Here is a 21,166-nt window from a genome sequence, read left to right on the forward strand (position 1 = left end):
CTCGCAGAGTGGCTGGCGTTAGGAAGGGCATCAAGCTGTAGAAACTCTGCCAGATCAGACTGGAGCCTGGTGCAGCCCCTGGCTTCCCAGGTCCCGGTCGAACCATCCAACTCGTGCTAGCGTGGAAAACAGACGTTAAACGATGATGATGATGATGATGATGAAACTAACGATACATGCATAGTTCCTTTTATTTATTTTTGAAGTTTGTTAAAATACTAAAGATAAATCATGTTCTATTTCTTTCTTTAAATTTGTTTTGTAAACAAGCAAAATCTGGCTGACCTAGATATGTTCAAGGTCATTCAGTTGATATAAATCAGTTGATTACTGAAATCTTTGTTAAAATTCAGTGTTAAACCTATTGTCATTATTATTATTTTTTTATGTTTGACTTTTGCTTTACATTTGTACAAGTTGGCTCCAAGTCTCACCCAGAGACCTCAAGAGACAACAAGTTAGAAGTTCATGTTGGTGTTATGCCTAGGGTGCCATATATTTGGTTTTGTACATAGTATTGTTCTAGAGAATGTTTAAGAAACCATAAGAAAATTATGTGTTTGTTTTAAAACTTGAAATTACATAGAAAGTATTTTGCATAGGATATGAGCAGTTCCCATGAGCACTATCTTTTGAATTTCTGTCATTTTGGGGTTTCCTGGTATCTGAGCTAGGTAGCAATCAGCCCCTTTTGCTATCATTCCCAGGGCACCTATGACAACAGGTATTGTTTTAGTCTTCAGGTTCCACATTTTGCTAATTTCTATTTCAAGATCTTTATATTTGCTCAGTGATAAAAATTTAAAATTATAGAAATTCAGATCTAAAATATAAACGAGAGCAACCAGTGTCCATGCATTGATGGAATGACATCATCAGTCTTCAAGTTTCAGTTTTATAACTGGCAAAAAAAAAAGACAGAAAAAAAGTGAAAAAAAAATAAGGAAAGCAAACAAAAAAGAAGAATACTTAATCAAACAGTTTTGTGTAAATTTGATGAAATTCTCCTGTCATTTTATTCATTCCTCCAGGGCATCATGTTAACCCACTAGCATACTTCTCCTCATGCATTTTGCATATTGAAAGTGTATCAGATTCAGAAATTTTTTTTCTGAGAATTGCACTTTCAAGTCTTTTTCAAAATTGCAGCTGTATGGACTTGCATATGAAATGGACATGTGTGTGTGTGTGTGTGAGAGAGAGAGAGAGAGAAAGAGAAAGTGAGAGAGAAAGAGTGTGCCACTTACACATACAGAAGAACACATGGATTCACTCACACACTCCCTCTCTCTCTCTCTCACACGCACACACACATACATAGACACGTACATGCAAAGAAGATTGTAAATCTGATCAATGTAATATGTTTAATTTTTCAGACATGTATGTCCGTGACCTGGAATCCAAAATCACATCAGGGACGGCAGAACCTGAAATTGTAAATGAAACTCCAGCAACAGCATTGGTTGAAGGAAACAATATTCTTGGTTGGTTTTACTTATTTTTCATTTTTTTTTGTGTGTGTTTCCGTCTGGTAATTTGGGAAAGCCATTGCTACTACTACTACTACTACTACTGTCATTCATCATCATCAACATCATCATCATCATCACTATCATCGTCATTCACTATCAGCCGCATCCCTATATCACATCTAACACATGTATTACACCCTCGCTCTTATCAAGACAATGAACACTGTCGTTGGTACCGTCATCATCATTAGCATCATTGTCATCATTAGCATCATTATCAATCATTATCATCACCACCACCCTCATCATCATCATCACCATCATCATCACCACCACCACCACCACCACCACCACCATCACCACCGTCACCATCAGTTTTATGTCTATGATGGGGCAACAAATTGTCCTTGCACTTTTTTTTTCTTAAGTCTCACATTTAATCTATGGAAACTGAACTGCTAAGTTATAAGGGCATAAACAAACCAATACTGGTTGTCAAGTGGTGAAGGCAACAAACACTAAGTTACACATACATACATACACACCCACATACATATGCACACACACATACATACATAGCCACAGATTCTGTCTCCTAAATTCACTCACCTTGAGGTTATGATAGAGGATACTTGCCCAAGGTGCTACGTAGTGGGACTGAACTCAAAACCATGTGACTGCAAAACAAGCTTCTTGACCCCTCAACCACACCTGAGCCAATCCAAACAAAAACAAAACACGGTGCTTTTGATAAAATAATTGAAATTGTTTATATGAGAAAAAGGTTTGTTTTTTAAAAATAAATTATTATAAATAATTTTGATAATTCTTTACTAATTTTGTTTTGTTTGTATATAAATTCTGGCATTAAAATCTTTGTTGGCAGGTCCTGTGGTTGGAAAATTTTGCATTGATTTGGCTATTAAAAAGGCGAAAGAAGTTGGTGTCGGTTGGGTTTGTGCTTCAGGTAATAATGTTTTAGCTTTGTTTTATCTTGTTTTTTTCCTTATAACCCTGCTTCCAAATAATTTTCGAATATTTATCAATTTATAGTGGTTACATCAACCTCACCGCTCAACTGGTACTTATTTTATCGATCCTGAAAGGATTAAAGACTAAACTGACCTGAGTGCAATTTGAACTCAGAACACAAGGAGGGATGAAATGCTACTAAGCATTTTGTCTGGAATGCTAACGATTCTGCCAGCTCACTATCTTGCCTTATGCCTATATTAGAAAGAATAATTATGTGTAAACTTATGTGTAGAGTTCTGTGTTTTACCAATTAAATAAGTTTTGGTTTTTATCGAAAATAGTCTTTTTATGTCAAAAAGAAACTTGATATGAGTTCAAATATGTTTGATAGATATTTGAACAAATTAAAAGCTTTTAGTTGCTGTTTGTCATGAAGAAAAAAATTCTCTCTTGAAACAAAAAAGCATAAAACATTATTGCAGACTATTATATTTTTCTCCATTATGAACTGCAGTGAAAGGTCTTGAATGGTTTCATATATCTCTCAAATATATTTCAGCTAATATCAAGTTTGTTTACTCTCAGTCATTGCTTTGCATACAATCTCACAAATATTTTAAACATTTATTCATACATTAATTTGTGACAGAAAAGAGAAAGGAGCCTATGGGATATAAACTACAGTTGCCTGACAAGCTATAGATTTTTAGTATATGTCTAGTCAATTGGCCCCATTTTCCTCAAGGTCAAGTTTTGCATTTGTGATATCTAATAACAAACAAATCTTGGATTCATTTTACCAACCAGAAACAAAATCAGCATTTGGTTTAGTAATGTTTAGTATTTAATACCCTTCTAACCTTATTATTGAACTTTAAAAAAACAAAATCTTCAGATCTTTATGCTTTGATCAGCAATAATTCAAGACTAGCAAAAGTAAAAAAATTCAATTAAAAGAAAATTATAAATTCCTTAACCCTAATCATCATCATTTAGTGTATGCTTTCCATGCTGGTATGGGTTAGACAGTTTGACTGGAAATGGCAAACTATGCAAGGTTCCAGTCTGATTTGGCATGGTTTCTATGGCTGGAAACCCTTCTTGACACTAAGCACTCCAAGAGCGTAGTGGGTGCCTATTGCGTGTCACTGGCACAGGTTCCAGTCATATGTTGCCAGCATGAGCACTTTTACATGTTACTGGCACCAGCTGCAACTACAATTTCACTTGGCTCGAAGACTCTTCTCAGACATAGCAAATCACCAAAGGTCTCAATCACTTGTTATTGTCTCCAAGAGACCCAACATCTGAACATCATGCTTCACCACCTTGTCCCATGTCTTCTTGGGTCTACCTCTTCCAAAGGTTTCCTCCACAGTTAGAGATCAGCCCTTCTTTACACAACTGTCATTGTCCATACACATTACATGACCATACTAGTGCATTTTTTTATGCAAGTTGATGCAACTCAACATTCCGTTTTATGCAACTACCAATAAACTTAGACATATACACCTCTACACAATGAGTCTCCTCATATTATCTGTCCACAGAGTTTCACTCACGAGCTGTTGATCAACCCCAGGTTACTGTGGAAGATGCTTTTCCAAGGTACTGTAGAGTGGAATCAAACACTCAAATCACCTGGCTGAAAAGCAAACTTGTTAACAACATGGCTTATGCTTGCACCAAAATATTTGCTGATGACCATATTTTTTGGCACTACCAGTATCATCATCATCATCATCATTTTAACATCCACTTTTCCATGTTTGTGTGGCTCTGATGGAATTTGTTGAGGCAAATTTTCTATGGCTAGATGCCTTTCAAGGTCGGTAACCATTACCTGTTTCTAAGTAAGGTAATATTCCTCTGTGGTCAGAGACGTTTTTTGCAGAAGACTGGAAATGAAGAAGGCTCATTTATAATCCTCCCATGCTATCAAGACAAGGAGGCATTCATCCATGCATCCATCCATCCATACATGAATGTATATAGGTTGGTAGATAGTCAGATACAACAAGTTTCTTTCGGGTCCCATCTACGATATCCATTTATAAGGTTTTAGTTGGCTCAGATCTATAATAGAAAATATTTGCCCATGTTGCTGTGTGAAAGGACTGAACCCAGAATCAAGTGGTTGGGAAGCAAACTTCTTAACCACACAGCCACATCTGCACTTTTAATACTAACATGTGGTATTGAAATAATTGGGACATTTACATAATTTCTCAGTAGTTTTGACTATTTTGTATACTATATTCAGTTTCTTTAATATTTTCTAAGGTTCCAATCATTTTGGAATTGCTGGCTGGTACTCAATGAGAGCATCAAATCAAGGATTACTGGTAAGTTTTCAAGACAGTAATGTTTGAAGTTGTATTAGATCTGTATCAGATATCTATTTATCTATGTGCCCTTTTCAAGCCTGGCTAGGCTCACGGGCCCGGTTTCCCAGTTTCTATGGCATATGTGTTCCCCCCAGTTGGACGGGATGCCAGTCCATCACAGCGTTACTCAAGAAACAGGAAGAAAGAGTGAGAGAAAGTTGGAGCGAAAGAATACAACAGGGGTGGCCACCACTCCCTGCTGGAGCCTCGTGGTGCTTTTAGGTGTACTTTTTGCATAATATATATTAATATATATGTGTGTGTCTGTCTGTGTGGCTGAAATGAATAAAAGAATAAGATAAACTATAAACAGAAAAAACTGAATGAAATTAAGGTTTGTGTTACAACTGGTTGAAAATGTTGACTTACCTTACAATATTTTCTTCATATTCTGGTAAAACTTTAAATAATAATAATAACAATAATAATAAACATTGTGTACAGTGCTCAGGTGCACTACAACTCATCTAAAGTGCATATATAATCAGGTGTAGTTTCGACGGATTTCGGAAAGCATGAGGGCCTTAAAGGATGCAGTGTCATGGCAGTCAACAACTGACGCAGGCAGTTTATTCCATGCTTCAGCAACTCTGAGCGTGAAGAAATGTTTCCGAAAGTCATGGGAGGAATACAGAGAGATAAGACAGAGAGATAAGTAGAGTGAGTGATTTATAATGCTAATCAAGTAAATGGCTTTCTCTAGATGCAGTTTTGAGGGTGTCTTTGTGCAACTTTTTGTAGATTCACTTGAGGATGTCTGTGTGTTAACACGAATATGACTATTATTTTTTCATGTGGATGACATCTATGAATAATTTCTTATTCCATAATTTATTCTCTAATTACCATAATATATTTACAAAATTGCCCTGTATTTTATTATTATTATATATAGGAATAAAAAGGAATACTTTTGTTTTCTCTGTATAACATCACTTTTGTCTATCTCCTTTCTTTTTTTTCCTTATAGGGAATGGCATTTACAAACACTTCTCCTCTTTTGGTACCAACACGAGCCAAAAAGGTAGGTATACGTGTTTGTGTATTGATATTATTGGTATTTGGACTGATCCTTTTGGATTGGAAAAGATGATACTGACTTGACATCCAGAGAAGAATAAGAAAAAAAAGACACGATGCAGGCGTGGCTGTGTGCCAAGAAGTTTGCTTTCTAACAACATAGTTCTGGGTTCAGTCCCACAGCATGGCACCTTGAGCAAGCATCTTCTGCTCTTGCCTCAGGCCAACCAAAGCCTTGAGTAGATTTGGTAGACAGAAACAGAAAGAAGCCAGTTGTGTGTGTATGTGTGTGTGTGTGTGGTGGCAGTGGTGGATTATGTCAGGTGGGCCAGGGATGGTTGTACAGTCTGAAGGATGAGAGGAGGACAGATGAGCTTTGAGGATCAGATGCCATCATAGTAACACCAGAGGTGGCAGAAAGAGAGAGAGAGAGAGAGGAATCATCATCATCATCGTTGTTTAACGTCTGCTTTCCATGCTGGCATGGGTTGGACGATTTAACTGAAGACTGGCGAACCAGATGGCTGCACCATGCTCCAGTCTGATCTGGCAGAGTTTCTACAGCTGGATGCCCTTCCTAATGCCAACCACTTCGAGAGTGTAGTGGGTGCTTTTACGTGCCACCGACATGAGGGCCAATCAGGTGGTACTGGCAACGGCCATGCTCAAATGGTGTTTTTTACGTACAACCTACACAGGAGCCAGTCCAATGGTACTAGCAACAACCTCACTCGAATGTTTTTTCATGTGCCACCGGCACAGGTGCCAGTAAGGCGACTCTGGTAATGATCACACTTGAATGGTGCTTTTTATGTGCCACTGGCATGGAAGCCAGTAAGCTGCTCTGGCAACGATCACGCTCGGATGGTGCTCTTATAGACAGAGAGAGAGAGAAATAGGTAGGTTGACAGAGAGATAAGTAGAGTGAGTGATTTATAATGCTAATCAAGTAAATGGCTTTCTCTAGATGCAGTTTTGAGGGTGTCTTTGTGCAACTTTTTGTAGATTCACTTGAGGATGACTGTGTGTTAACACAAATATGACTATTATTTTTTCATGTGGATGACATCTATGAATAATTTCTTATTCCATAATTTATTCTCTAATTACCATAATATATTTACAAAATTGCCCTGTATTTTATTATTATTATATATATTTTAAAAAATATTTTTCAGCCTGCTTTGGGAACTAATCCCATTAGTGTTGCTGCCCCGGCACAAAAAGACGACAGTTTTGTTCTGGATATGGCTACAACCACTGTAGCTTTGGGCAAGGTGAGTTCACACAGCAGCAGGTAAATCTAATATGGATGTTATTGTAACACTTACTATTATGGCCACCACTGCAACAACTTTAATAGTGGAAGATTGGAGATGAAGAACACCACTTGTATGACAGTAACACACACACACACACACATACATATGTGTTTATATATATATATATATATATATATATATATATATATATATAAATATATACGTAATTTGGATAAAATCATCATTTAATGATTTATCAGTGGCCAACATACTAAAAATACCATAATGGTTAATTCATATTAAAATTATAATAAGGATACGTGAAAAAACATTTGAGTGAGGTCGTTGCCAGTGCCGCTGGACTGGCTCCTGTGCAGGTGGCACATAAAAAGCACCATTTGAGCATGGCACGTAAAAGCACCCACTACACTCTTGGAGTGGTTGGCATTAGGAAGGGCATCCAGCTGTAGAAACTCTGTCAGATCAGATTGGAGCGTGGTGCAGCCATCTGGTTCACCAGACCTCAGTCAAATCGTCCAACCCATGCTAGCATGGAAAGCGGACGTTAAACGACGATGATGATGATGATGTTGAATGATTACAACACCAGTCTGCTAGAAATACATCCAAAATTGTCTATGAACCGCTTAGATTATTACTCCAGTACACATGGTTGTAAGCGAGGAAAATAGACAGTGAGGATTTATAAAATAATTTGGATAGACCCAAATCTATAGATTTCATGGTTTGAGTTACTAAAAACTCTTTCTGATCATCAGTGGCAACATACCAAACATAAATAAATGAAAAACTCATTATACATACTGCCATAAGCGCAAATAATGGACATATATTTTCGCATATTCACCAATTAAAATCCAAGTGCCTATTTTAACTACGTGCTTGTTTACTCAGAATAGTTCTGCAGTAAATATGTTATAGGAGTGAATTAATATATATTTTTATACGTAACTGGGACAAAATCATTATTTAATGATTTATCAGTGGCCAGCATATATATATCATCATCATCATCATCATCATCGTTTAATGTCCGTTCTCCATGCTAGCATGGGTTGGACGGTTCGACCGGGGATCTGGGAAGCCAGAAGGCTGCACCAGGCTCCGGTCTTATCTGGCAATGTTTCTACAGCTGGATGCCCTTCCTAACGCCAACCACTCCGTGAGTGTAGTGGGTGCTTTTTACGTGCCACCTGCACAGGTGCCAGGCGAGGCTGGCAACGGCCACGGTCGGATTGGTGTATTTTACGTGCCACCAGCACGGAAGCCAGTCGAGGCGGTGCTGGCATCGGCCACGAGTCGGATAGTGCTTTTTACGTACCACCAGACCAGGGATCCTGGCTGGTTCAATTCGATTTCGCTTTCGCTTGCCCCAACATGTCTTCGCAAGCAAAGGGGGTTGGCATGGGTGCCTGTCGTCGGATGAGGTTCTATATCGACTTCGCTTGCCTCAACAGGTCTTTGTGTCCATAGACACACACACACACACACATACCCACATGCACACACACACACGCATGCATAATGGACTTGTCTCAGCTTCCATTTGCCAAGTTGATTCAAAGGCTTTGGTCAGCTGGGGCTACAAGAGATGTTTACCCATGGTACCACACAAAGTTAAGGGAGTTTGGTACCCAAAACAAAAACACATGCCTACATTCACATATATGAATTGCAATGGGAAATAAATGCATTTTAAAATTTTTTCTTTTTAGGTTGAAATTAATCAGAGGAAAGATCTTTCCATTCCAGAAGGTTGGGGAGTTGATTCAAATGGCAAGGTAAGCTGATCTGGTCCCTTATATTCTTGATATTTGAATATTTTAATAAATAATAATAATAATAATAATAATAATAATTGTGTACAGTGCTCAGGTGCACTACAACTCATCTAAAGTGTATATATAATCAGGTGTAGTTTCGGCGGATTTCGGAAAGCATGAGGGCCTTAAAGGATGCAGTGTCATGGCAGTCAACAACTGACGCAGGCAGTTTTGTATGCTTAAGTTCAGATATTTCAAATCCTCTGGTTACCCTATGAAATCTATATGTGCTATAGTCTGTATTGTAATCTGAACCTATCACAGCAGTCAATGTGCCCTAGGGCTAAGGTATTTTGGATGCCACAACCACCTTGGTCTGAGACTTCAGTTGAACATAGGATAAATTATGACTTTTGAAGTTCACTTCTTTTCCTCCTTCACCATATCCACTTGAAACTCTTGTCAGCTACTTCTCTTGTTGCTTTAAGACTCCTGGTCCTCTCTTTCACAAGATTAAGAGCCATTTATGAGATCATAGGAAGATTTATCTACAAATCCTCTTTCCCCTACCTCTATAGCAAGGACTTTGGGAGCCAAATTCTTTCAGTTTCATGGTTAAAGTACCATATTTCTCATTCTTGTAGATGTGGGCTTCCTTCTCAAATGAATATTCTTTATAATTTCAGTTTGGAATTTATTTTTATCTAACAATGAAACAGGAAAAGATTTTTAAAAAATAGTGAATTATGCTATTAATATTTCTAATTTCTTAATATTAGAAGCATAATTTCTTACATTATTCCAGTTAGAATGATATCTGTTTTTACCATTATTGATTGGGGTAAGTTGATTAATGCGCTTTGTCTAAAGACACTTGAAATCAAGTAGTCACTACTAATTTTTCTTTACATTTTGTTTGTATTATGAGCAAAAATCTTCTATAGAAGAGGGAGTCCTTTCTTAATTTTTGCTTTGTAATCAAAATATTGCAAGTGGAACTTTTTCATTCATTCTGTTATTGTTAAAAATATATAAACCCATTAAAAATATAATGGAATAAATCCTGCTGTCAAGAGCTTTAGTTACTTAGTATCTCCATAAAGCTAAAGATCTGAGACCCTTTGCTATAGGACTCAATAGGATTTTGCTGTTTAACTGTGCTTTTTTAAAAAGTGAAATTATACCTTATGTTACTGTATTTGTATTTGACCAGGTTACCAAAAACCCTGCTGATGTTTTAAATAACGGTGGACTATTACCATTAGGAGGTGTAGAAGAAACTGGTATGCATTATCTTATTCAGGTCTTTTTCAACACCTTAGTTATTTTTGACTCTTATACCTTAGTCCACCAAACCGTAAATAGTTACCACAGAGTAGAAATGACTTGATGCAGGCAGTAAAGGGAGCCTCTCTACAGTCATTTGATCTGCTACAAACAGTAGCCAAATCTCCCAGAGATGAGAAACCTAGTGGCTCATGATCTTTCGGTCATTGATTCAATTCCAGGACCAGCTGGTATGTTATGACCTTAGGCAAGCCACTTCATTTCATGTTACTTTGGGCTATTCAGGTATAAATGATTATTAGCCAGGTGCTGACGCATCTGTCTCTTCCTCTTGAATGTTCTATTGAGTTAAGGTTGAGGTGGCCAGGAAGGTGTCTTTGTATGCTAGCACCCACACAGACACCTACAACAATTAGTGACAGCATGGTACATGTAACCAAAATCAGACTTGCATAAGAATAATAATTGGTTGTACAGCAATGTACTGCACTGAACTCCCTCAAATAACATCCTATCATCATAAAAAACACAACAAACAAAAACAAAAGACATATCAAATAATGTAGTCTTAGATACTCTAGTTGAATAAAAAAGAAAATAAAAGCGGATGGTCATGGCTGGAATACCTTTCATCACTAGTTTGCTTGATCAGAGTTAATATGTAGCTGGACAACAACACGTGCTAATGAGGGTGGATGTCTGTTTTCACTTCATTGACCCCCTAGAAATAAGGACCTAGCTTCCCCCTATCACATGTTACTATCTAAAAAAAAAAAATGAAAAAAAAAATGTCACCTTAGACACTCAACATTGGCAGAAACGTTAGCACGCCGGGCGAAATGCGTAGCCGTATTTCGTCTGTCATTACGTTCCGAGTTCAAATTCCGTCGAGGTCGACTTTGCCTTTCATCTTTACGGGGTCGATAAATTAAGTACCAGTTACGCACTGGGGTCAATGTAATCGACTTAATCTCTTTGTTTGTCCTTGTTTGTCCCCTCTGTGTTTAGCCCCTTGTGGGTAGTAAAGAAATATATATGGGGAATTGATGTATAAACTTCAAAATCTAAATCCACAATAATTAAGAGCTCAAATTAGTTCAATTAACAACTGATAATTAAATCCCAGCATGTCGTTAGGACTGACTCGCATGCATATACATAATCAGCTGATTTGATTTTATAAGAGAAACATATTCAGAATAGAAGCAAAAAGCATAAATTCCACTGACGGTTCATACTTTAATTGTGCTTAAACAGTGAGAAACTATGCTTACCCAAATCCTTATAAGGTTCCTCATGGTTTGGCTACTTTTGGTTTCAGGTTTTCAACATTTCATTCTACTTTTTCTCTCTCTCTCGATCTACTAATTTTCTTTTTTCCCATCCTTGTCTGCCTGTCTTCTTTTACCACCACCACCACCACCACCACTACCACCGCCGCCGCCGCCACCACCGCCACCACCATTTAATGTCCGTTATCTATGCTGGCACACTGAAAGGCTGCACCAGACTCCGGTCTGATTTGGCATGGTTTCTATGGATGGATGCCCTTCCTAACACCAGCCATTTCGAGAGTATAATGGGTCCTTATATGTGCCACCAGCATGGGTACCATTTGCATGACACTGGTATCTGCCACGACTGTGATTTTGCTCAGCTTGATGGGTCTTCTTCTCAAGTACGACACAATGCCAAAGGTCTTGGTCATTGCCTCTGTGAGGCCCAATGCTTGAAAGGAACTCAGCCACCTTGCCTCTGTGAGGCCTGCTCGAAAGGGTCAAATTAAAAAATATAATATTGGTTTCAAATTTTGGGTCAAGGCCAGTAGTTTGGATGGAGGGGTAAGTCGATTGAAATGACCCCAGTACTCAACTGGAACTTATTTTATTGACCCAGTAGAATTTGGACTTAGAATATTAAGACAGATGAAATGTTGCCAAGTATTTTGCCCAGTGTACTAATGATTCTGCCTTATTTAAAAATATGATATTGGTTTTAAATTTTGGCACAAGGCCAGCAATTTAGCGAGAGGGGTTAAAGTCAATTATATCAACTCCAGTGCTTGACTGGTACTTATTTTATTGCCCCTGGAAGGATGAAGGAATGAAAGGCAAAGTGGACCTTGGTGGAATTTGAACTCTGAATGTAAAGACAGACAAAATGTCACTAAGCACTTCGCCAATTGTACTAATGATTCTGCCGGCTAACCAGCTTATTTAAAAATATAGTGTTAACCCATTGCACAGTTTAACACTTCCACATTAGATATCTTTAAAGCAAACACTTGGACTAGGTCTCTTGACCCAATAACTTACTCATTCCGTCTGACTAATCACAGGGGCCCTGTAAAGGGTAATGAGCAGTGCCTTCCCTTATTCATTTTATTCTTTTACTTGTTTCAGTCATGTGACTGTGGCCATGCTGGAGCACCACCTTTAGTCGAGCAAATCAACCCCAGGACTTATTCTTTGTAAGCCTAGTACTTATTCTATTGGTCTCTTTTGCCAAACTGCTAAGTTACGGGGACATAAGCACACCTACATCGGTTGTCAAGCGATGTTGGGGGGAGACAAACACAGATACACATACATACACACACACACATATATATGCATATAGACGATGGGCTTCTTTCAGTTTCCGTCTACCAAATCCACTCACAAGGCTTTGGTTGGCCCGAGGCTATAGTAGAAGACACTTGCCCAAGGTGCCACGCAGTGGGACTGAACCTGGAACCATGTGGTTGGTAAGAAAGCTACTTACCACACAGCCACTCCTACGCCTTATGATTCTTATAAATACAAAGAAGGTATATAAAAAAGAGTAATTCATCTTATGTTTTATTGGTTCTCAGTCATTTTCAGGAAAAAATATTTTGTTGCTTATTTTATGTTGCTATTTTATTTTGTAACTTATTCAGGTGGTTACAAAGGTTATGGCTTGGCATTAATGACTGAAATATTTTGCGGAGTCTTAGCTGGAGCAAATTCTGGAGCTAACATTCGATCATGGAAAAACACAACATCACCTGCAAACTTGGTATGTAAAGTTTTTTGTTTTCTAGACTTGTACTATTTATATTAGTAAATTTGTTTCTTCATCCTCCTGAAACTACAACATAAAAACTTCCTGTTTTAAAATGATTTAAATGAAAATTTTCAATCAAAATCAAAATTTAATTTTAATTTGTTTCAAACACCAGTTTAGTAGTGACAAAGTTATTTTCCTAAATCATTCATTATTTACAAAACTAATTTAAACAATGGCAGTGTGTTTCAACAGAGATATCCTATTTTTATATTTAATCATAGTCTTGCTGCTAGAGTGGAAATTGATGATCATATATCAGCAAAATTTCAGATGATAGTTGGGACCTTTTCGGTTTGAACGGCAGTTTTTTCTAGCGGTGTCATATGAAATTGTCACCCGTAATTATGACCCTTTTAGGGTTAGGGTTGGGGGAAGGGTATCTTTTTTTTCTTCACAAATGTAAATAAACCCAATCTATTTCTTAAACGAGGGACATATTCATACGGCACAGAATGCTTTTTAACTCAATAAACGTCATTGATTGGTTGAAATTGCAGAAATTGAAGAAAAAAACAACAAATATCTTACAAACTATAGAATTTTCTCAATAAAGCCAAGAGGAAATGATGTTTTATAAACACATTCTACGAGTATACGAAGTTTAAAAGTGTTTAGTTACGTGGAAATTATTTTAAAAAACTGCCGTTCAAACCGAAAAGATCCAATAGTTGTTGAAAATAATATTGTTAAACATCGACATAAACCTTTTTTCTTTATTTTTAATTATAGGGACAGTGCTTTGTTGCTCTGGACCCATCTGTTTTTGCTCCCGGATTCAAAGGGCGTATGTCAGATCTTCTCGGTCATTTAAGGAACATGGATCCTGTAAGACTTTATTTTATTTTTGTGTTATTTTGTATTTGTATGTGTGCTGTGTATGTATGTACCATTCAGATCTGTCAGGGTCCCAGTAATGGGTTAATTAACATATTAGGGCTACGTGATGACTGGATCTGGCAGACTCTGTGGAAGAACCTTCATGGTTTACTTGAGAGGGAGGTTAGCTGCTGCAACAAACTGTAGAGTTTAGAGAGAAAGTTGGAGCAAATAAGACATCTTGGCCATTCACTGAATCCGTCTCCATCCCTATTTGTCTTGATCTGGTCTTGTCACTGGATTGAAGATGGTCACAGATGAAAGAGTGAAGTTGATGGTGTTCAACTACGCATCATATTGATGAATAGTTAGCTCAATGGTAAGAGTGTTGGACTCACAATTATGAGGTAGTGAGTTTGATTCTCGGACGAGATTGTGTATTGGGTTCTTGAGCAAGATACTTTATCTCACATTGCTCCAGTTCACTTAGCTGTAGAAATGTGTTGCGATATCACTGGTGCCAAGCAATATCAGCCTTTTCCTTTCCATTGGATAACATTGGTGGCGTGGAGACGGAAAGCTGGTATGCATGGGTGACTGCTGGTCTTCTATAAACAACCTTGCCCAGACTTGTGCCTCAAAGAGTAACTTTCTAGATGCATCTAAGGGGTTCTTTACCTTTTACATTTTATCCATCATTTTAAAGTCAGCAAGCAAGTCATTAGTCATCCCGAAGGATGACCAGACGATTCTCATCGCTCCGACAGACGAACATGGATGGATGTGTGTGTGTGTGTGTGTACAACGGTAAAGCCATTAAGGAGGCCTGATTCTGTTTTCAATTTTTCCTTGATATGAACACGATCTTTGGAAATCACTCGAGGACACATCGAAGTTTATGAAAAAATGTGTGAAGCAGAATATGCTGTCAAGAAGAGGAATTTAAAATGTTTTCTTTATCCTCGCTTAAAATATATTCGGACCCCAAGCATAAATAAATGCAATTTGTTAAATTCTAGTCTCGCATTCGAAAGAGAAACATTATGTAAGGGAAGTAACTACGTACGCGTTAATAGTTATCTACCCTTTATGCATTTATTTTGATGTTTTCAAGTTTGAGATTTTTTTTTCGTAGAAAGACAACTGTTTTTGTTAGATTAGTTTAATTGTTTTGTTGATGCTAATTTAATTAAATTCAATCAGTTTAGTTCAAATATCTATAGTGATGACTCTTCGTTTTGTGACTCCTTGGTAGTTTGATTCTGGTCAGAAGAAATGGGTGTTTGACAGTTTCTGTCAGCATTTGTTGGTTTTTAACATCAATAAACATCGCAAATTTGATGAGAGGGAACAGTCAATTAAATTGAGGGAACAGTCAATTAAATTGACACCCATTTGGCTTGATACTTATTCTACTGAATGCAAAAAGAAATGTGTTAGAACAGTTTCGCGCCGCATCTAAGAGTTTCGTTTTTCGTTTGACATGTGACAATTTCAGTTTTTTGCACTTTCATTTCTGACGTTTTACTTTCGCTTTTGGCAGCATCTGTGGATGATCGAACTGTTAGGAATAACAGACATATCTTCATCAACGAATCATAAGGATCAATTTACCCTTTTTTAAAAAAATATTATTGTCATTAATTTTCAGCAAAATTAAATAAAACACAAACTATACTTTCGAATGTTTTACAAAGTTCTGCTCTTTTTCGAGTCGATATAACAGACTTTATCCACAACTCTTTAGTATTATCATTCACTGAGGTTCCTACCATAATTTTCGAACTAAGTGATCCCTGCCTATGTATCAGGCTTTGTACAATTTGCTGAATTATACACCAGACTGAAAGAATGGTTTTGGCTGAAAGTACTTTTCTAGTTGGTCGCCACTCTTTTTTTATTCCTTAAAAAGTATTTTACTTGTAAGTTCGTTTCGTCACTCTATGTAACTATTTATTGAAATGGGTATTAAATAAAAGCGAAAGTTAAAAAGAAAATGCGGAATTGTTGTGGCGAAAAACAAAACGTTCCAAAACCGATCATGTGTTGTGCACAACTACACAGACGTCACAAAAATAACAACAAAGAAAAAAAAACCAGTGCTATAAATCAGTTTATCTGGCGCCCAACTGATTCTTCCAATTGTTATTAACACTAATGTTGATTCATTTATTTAATTATTTTGTTAATTCTAGTCGGAGGAAGGTAATCCTGTATTAGTTGCTGGAGATCCAGAAAGACAACATGAACAAAAATGTGATAAACTGGGTGGAATTCCTTACCACCCGAATCAGATAACATTTGCTGTAAGTGACCGAGAGGTTTTTTTAATTTTTAATATTTTTTCTTTTAACTTCAAATTTGTCTTTTAAAATCTTTCATAAGTCTGTATATTTATCTGCTTGCGTGCGATATAGATACAAAGAAAGTGTAGTGTCTTCATTATTGATTTCCAATCTCAACAATAAATATGAAACTCCTTAGAGAGGACCTATGTTTAACTATTTCATCTACACAGTCTTCCCAAATACTCTTCGTGTTGTGATCTTTGCAATTATACATATATATTACTCCAATTGAAGGACGAACTTGCTTTCAACCTAATATATAGATGTACGTATGTATAGGCGCAGGAGTGGCTGTGTGGTAAGTAGCTTGTTTACCAACCACATGGTTCCGGGTTTAGTCCCATTGCGTGGCACCTTGGGCAAGTGTCTTCTACTATAGCCTCGGGCCGACCAAAGCCTTGTGAGTGGATTTGGTAGACGGAAAGTGAAAGAAGCCCGTCGAATATATGTATATATATATATATATAAATATATATGCGTGTATGTGTTTGTGTGTCTGTGTGTCAAGCATTGCTTGACAACCGATGCTGGTGTGTTTATGTCCCCGTCACTTAGCGGTTTGGCAAAAGAGACCGATAGAATAAGTACTGGGCTTACAAAAGAATAAGTCCCGGGGTCGATTTTTTCGATTAAAGGCGGTGCTCCAGCATGGCCGCAGTCAAATGACTGAAACAAGTAAAAGAGTAAAGAGTAACAGTATGTATCTGCAGGGCTGAAAATGGAACCAACACAATCCGGGAGGATACAAAAATGGATGTAGGTATACCAATTAAGCGAAACGAATATGTAAATGCGTGGAAGCTCCTATATTAAATGGAAATAGATTAATTCAGTATCCTCTTTTGTAATTTTTTTCAAATTTATTTTTTATAATTTTGGGGGAATGTTTCCAGTTTTGGCTTTTCTTCGGTATTCGTAGACGACATCATTCACCTATACTTGACTTCCCGACACAGAGGCTAGGCTAAAAAGGTGGGTGAATGACATCGTCCCCTCATACCGACCCTTTGCTTGCCTATACCGAAGGATCGCCTGTCTTCCTATTTTACATTCTGAGGTTAACTTCATTTATTATTTTGAGGTCGAGTCCTGGGGTCGATGTAATGTCATGCCCTCTCCCTCTAATTGTTGGCCTTCTGCTAAAATTATAAATTAATGTTACTCTTGCTATTGTTTATGGTTGTGTTTATTTTACTGGTCATTCTTTGATGTAAGAGTGTTTACGTAACAACAACTTTGTAAGGCGTGTATACAAATGTAGCAGTATTTTATTTAAGAAAAAGTTAATACTTAATTTATCGATCCCGAAAAGACAAAAAGGAAATGTCAACCTCGGTAGATTTTGAATTCAGAATTTAAAGACGGACGAAATGCCGCTAAGCACTTTGCCCAGCGTGCTAACGGTTCTCCAAGCCTTCAAGCTATAAAAATTAAAATCAAATCCTAACAATTATTTAAGCAATGATTCATAAACATTTACAGGTAAATTTTTATATTATCATCCGCACGATTTTCACTAAGAAAAATTTATCCATTTACATATTCGTTCCGCTTATTCAGGATACCTATTTCTTTATTGCCCACAAGGGGCTAAACATAGAGGGGACAAACAAGGACAGACATATTCGTTCCACTTATTCAGGATACCTATTTCTTTATTGCCCACAAGGGGCTAAACATAGAGGGGACAAACAAGGACAGACATATTCGTTCCGCTTATTCAGGATACCTAAGAGGGTAAATACGAAGGGAAGTAACTATAAACGTTAATATTTATGACCGTTGTCATAAATACCTTAGCTAACAATGATATAAACTGACTAACGACTGAGGTTATTTGAGCTCAGTTTAGCTTTGTAATGTCTCCCCTCTTTTTCAGATCTCATCTCCTGAATATAGCCTTTATCCACCTTTCTGCTGCATTCACTCTGGAATTCCTGAGGCTTACCATGGCTCAGGAATTCCAGGATAGCTGTTCCACTGCCCTACTATTTGTACTGCCAGGAATGCGCTTTAGCTAACAATGATAACTTTTCATATCTGAACTGAATATGAATGACAGTATCTGATGAAATCTCTGTACAAATATTTTTATTATTTTTTCACTCAGGTTTTTGTTCATTAACTGTTTAGCATTTAAACTGGCCATATCCACCCAAAATAACTTGTTTGATGTTAAGACAGGCCAGATAAAGCCTGTCACCACAGTCCTATAAAGTCTTTGTGAAACTAAACAATCACATCATTGAAATCTCAAAGCGACAAGATTATGTATGATTAATCCAAGACAATATAAATAAACAAACATTATATTTGACAGAGTAATCTAAATACTAAAGGGTTAAATCATGATGATTCTTATAAGTTGATTTAAAAAAAAAATTAAGCGTATTGTTGTCATGATGCTTATTGTTGTCATTAAAGCATCAGGCAAAATGTTAAACAACTGTAGTGAGATCTAGAATCAAACCTATATTTCTTGGTTGCTAGGCCAGTGCCACACATAGACCACATTTTTGTTATGCAGTCTGTCCTGATTATCAACCAACCAGCTTACAGCGTTATCAGGCCATATTACAAACATCACCTGCAGTGTTGTTGAATTTCTTGTGCTTTTCTTAGTATTTAAAGCACATTCATGTCAAGAACAACCACAGAGGTTTGAGAACCACCCCAGAACACATATCTTCATCTCACACTGAGTAATACCAAGTTTACCTTTGGTGAGTCCAGCTAGAAATGAAAGGAATTCTTCTTCATAATTGCAGACCAACTCGTACCTGTTTCTCAAACCTTACTAGTTATTACTATGTATAAATGTTACACTGAAGCTTCATTTCTAATCTCCTACATCACTACCTGCAGTCATTAGAAGTTTATATTCCATTGTTCTCCTGTTCATTAAATCTTATAATAAAAATGTACTACTATGTTCACATCTGTTAATTGTGATACAACACAGCTGAAACATTACAAATAAATATTCACCAGTGAATCTCTGAATATGGTAATGAACATAACCTTTACGGCACAGCACAATATTTCTTTCAGCCCTCTACTTCTAATTTCAAATCCTGCTAAAGTACATTAAATCTCTCCATATATAAAGCTGAAGTTGTCTGTGTATGGCAGGTTTGGTAGCCTTCAACTAACACTATCTCCTCCGAGACCCTGTGGCGCAAGTTGACCAAAATTGAGAGTATGATAGAAGAAGGCTTGCTCTTCCTTCCATAGAAGAAAAAATTCAAATTGGACCATGCTAACACCAAAAATTATTTACAACAAAAAGGTGCTTTTTTTCTATGAAAATCCCTAATTTTATGATTTTTTTGACTGCTGTGTCGCCATTTTTTGGTGTATTTCAACCAGAAAAATGTTCACTTGAAGAGAATAACAAGCTAAATAATGCAAAATTTTTACTTTCCAAAAATTCTAATTCTAAAGGGTCGAAACAAACCCAAGCAATGCCGGGCGATACTGCTAGTCTTATAATAAAAATATACTAGTATGTTCGTGTCTGTTCATTGTGATATAACACAGCTGATACATTACTAATAAATATTCACCAGTGAATCTCTGAATCTGGTAATGAACATAACTTTTACAGCACAGCACAATATTTCTTCCTGCCCTCTACTTCTAATTTCAAGTCCTGCTAAAGTACAAATCAAGTACTAAGGCCCTGAGGTCAGTGGTATTGACTATCCCTCTTCCTTCAAAGTTGTTGACCTTGTACTTAAATTCAAAACCATATGGTATCAGATTTGTCTTTTACACTTCTTGTCCAGTTGCTGCTGTTTTTCTTAGTGAAGATTCTCTTAATTGTTTTGGTATCAACTCATCTGAAACCCTAACCCTAACCTTGGTTCTATGATACAAACTTCCAGATTGAAAGTGACCTAAATCAAAATCCTCCATCAAAATTCCATGCTAACTTGTATTAGAAATACTGGCCTAATAACAACAAAGTTATTCCATAAAAAATTTTCATCATTTTCAAAATTAATTGAACGTGGGCTGCATATCTCACCAGAAATATGGTAAGAAAAGTGTTGATAACAATCCCTAATTTGACTTCTCCTTTTAACTCTTATGTTTTATGCTTACAAAACATTGGAAATTTATTCTATTACTTTCATGTTTTCATACTGGAAAATAAAAACATTTTATGTTGGTGCTGAAAACTAAAATTAGTTTAGTAGATTCTGAAGTTTGCAAAAGACTACTCCTTACATATTTTTTCCAAAAATTGATGTTTTATTTATTTATTTATTTATTATTTATTCATTATTATTATTATTATTATTATTATTATTATTATTATTATTATTATTATTTGTTGTTGTTGTTTCAGGAAAGGTTGGCTGATCAGCTTAAGATTGCTCGAATGAAACCAAAAGCCTAATCCAAGAAGAAGAAAAAAAATCTTCTCTCTATTTCTACAAACATCGAATTAGATTGACCAGAATTAATCTTTTGATAAATATTTTTTTAATAAATTCTTTTAATAAGTGAATTTTATTCATTTCTGTTTTATATCTGCTTGTAAACATTTTGTTTAGACGTGCAGTTTAACCGTACGGTTCTGGTTCAATCACACTGTATGGCACCCTAAGCGAGTGTCTTCTACCTTGGCAGAAAATTAGGGCCTATGAGAGAGAGAGGTACAAGGAAGACATCGTACCTAGGTCTGAGAATTTACTGTTATCTTAGAAAATG

The 21,166-nt window shown here is 36.7% G+C and overlaps 1 protein-coding gene across 1 annotated transcript in view; it reads left to right on the forward strand.

Moving 5' to 3' along the window:
• The window catches only part of LOC115229906 (uncharacterized oxidoreductase YjmC), a 33,713-nt gene extending 12,750 nt beyond the window's left edge, over positions 1-20,963 (forward strand). The window contains exons 2-12 of the mRNA XM_029800167.2: positions 1,380-1,487; positions 2,362-2,442; positions 4,737-4,798; positions 5,811-5,864; positions 7,039-7,137; positions 8,859-8,924; positions 10,120-10,189; positions 13,114-13,232; positions 14,013-14,108; positions 16,295-16,405; positions 20,802-20,963. Coding sequence (XP_029656027.1) covers positions 1,380-1,487; positions 2,362-2,442; positions 4,737-4,798; positions 5,811-5,864; positions 7,039-7,137; positions 8,859-8,924; positions 10,120-10,189; positions 13,114-13,232; positions 14,013-14,108; positions 16,295-16,405; positions 20,802-20,852 — 917 coding nt within the window. The 3' untranslated portion in view covers positions 20,853-20,963. The remainder of the gene's footprint in view (positions 1-1,379; positions 1,488-2,361; positions 2,443-4,736; positions 4,799-5,810; positions 5,865-7,038; positions 7,138-8,858; positions 8,925-10,119; positions 10,190-13,113; positions 13,233-14,012; positions 14,109-16,294; positions 16,406-20,801) is intronic.
• The last annotated feature ends 203 nt before the right edge of the window (positions 20,964-21,166 follow it).

Source organism: Octopus sinensis, unplaced genomic scaffold (genome assembly GCF_006345805.1).
Source record: "Octopus sinensis unplaced genomic scaffold, ASM634580v1 Contig13812, whole genome shotgun sequence".
Taxonomy (NCBI): domain Eukaryota; kingdom Metazoa; phylum Mollusca; class Cephalopoda; order Octopoda; family Octopodidae; genus Octopus; species Octopus sinensis.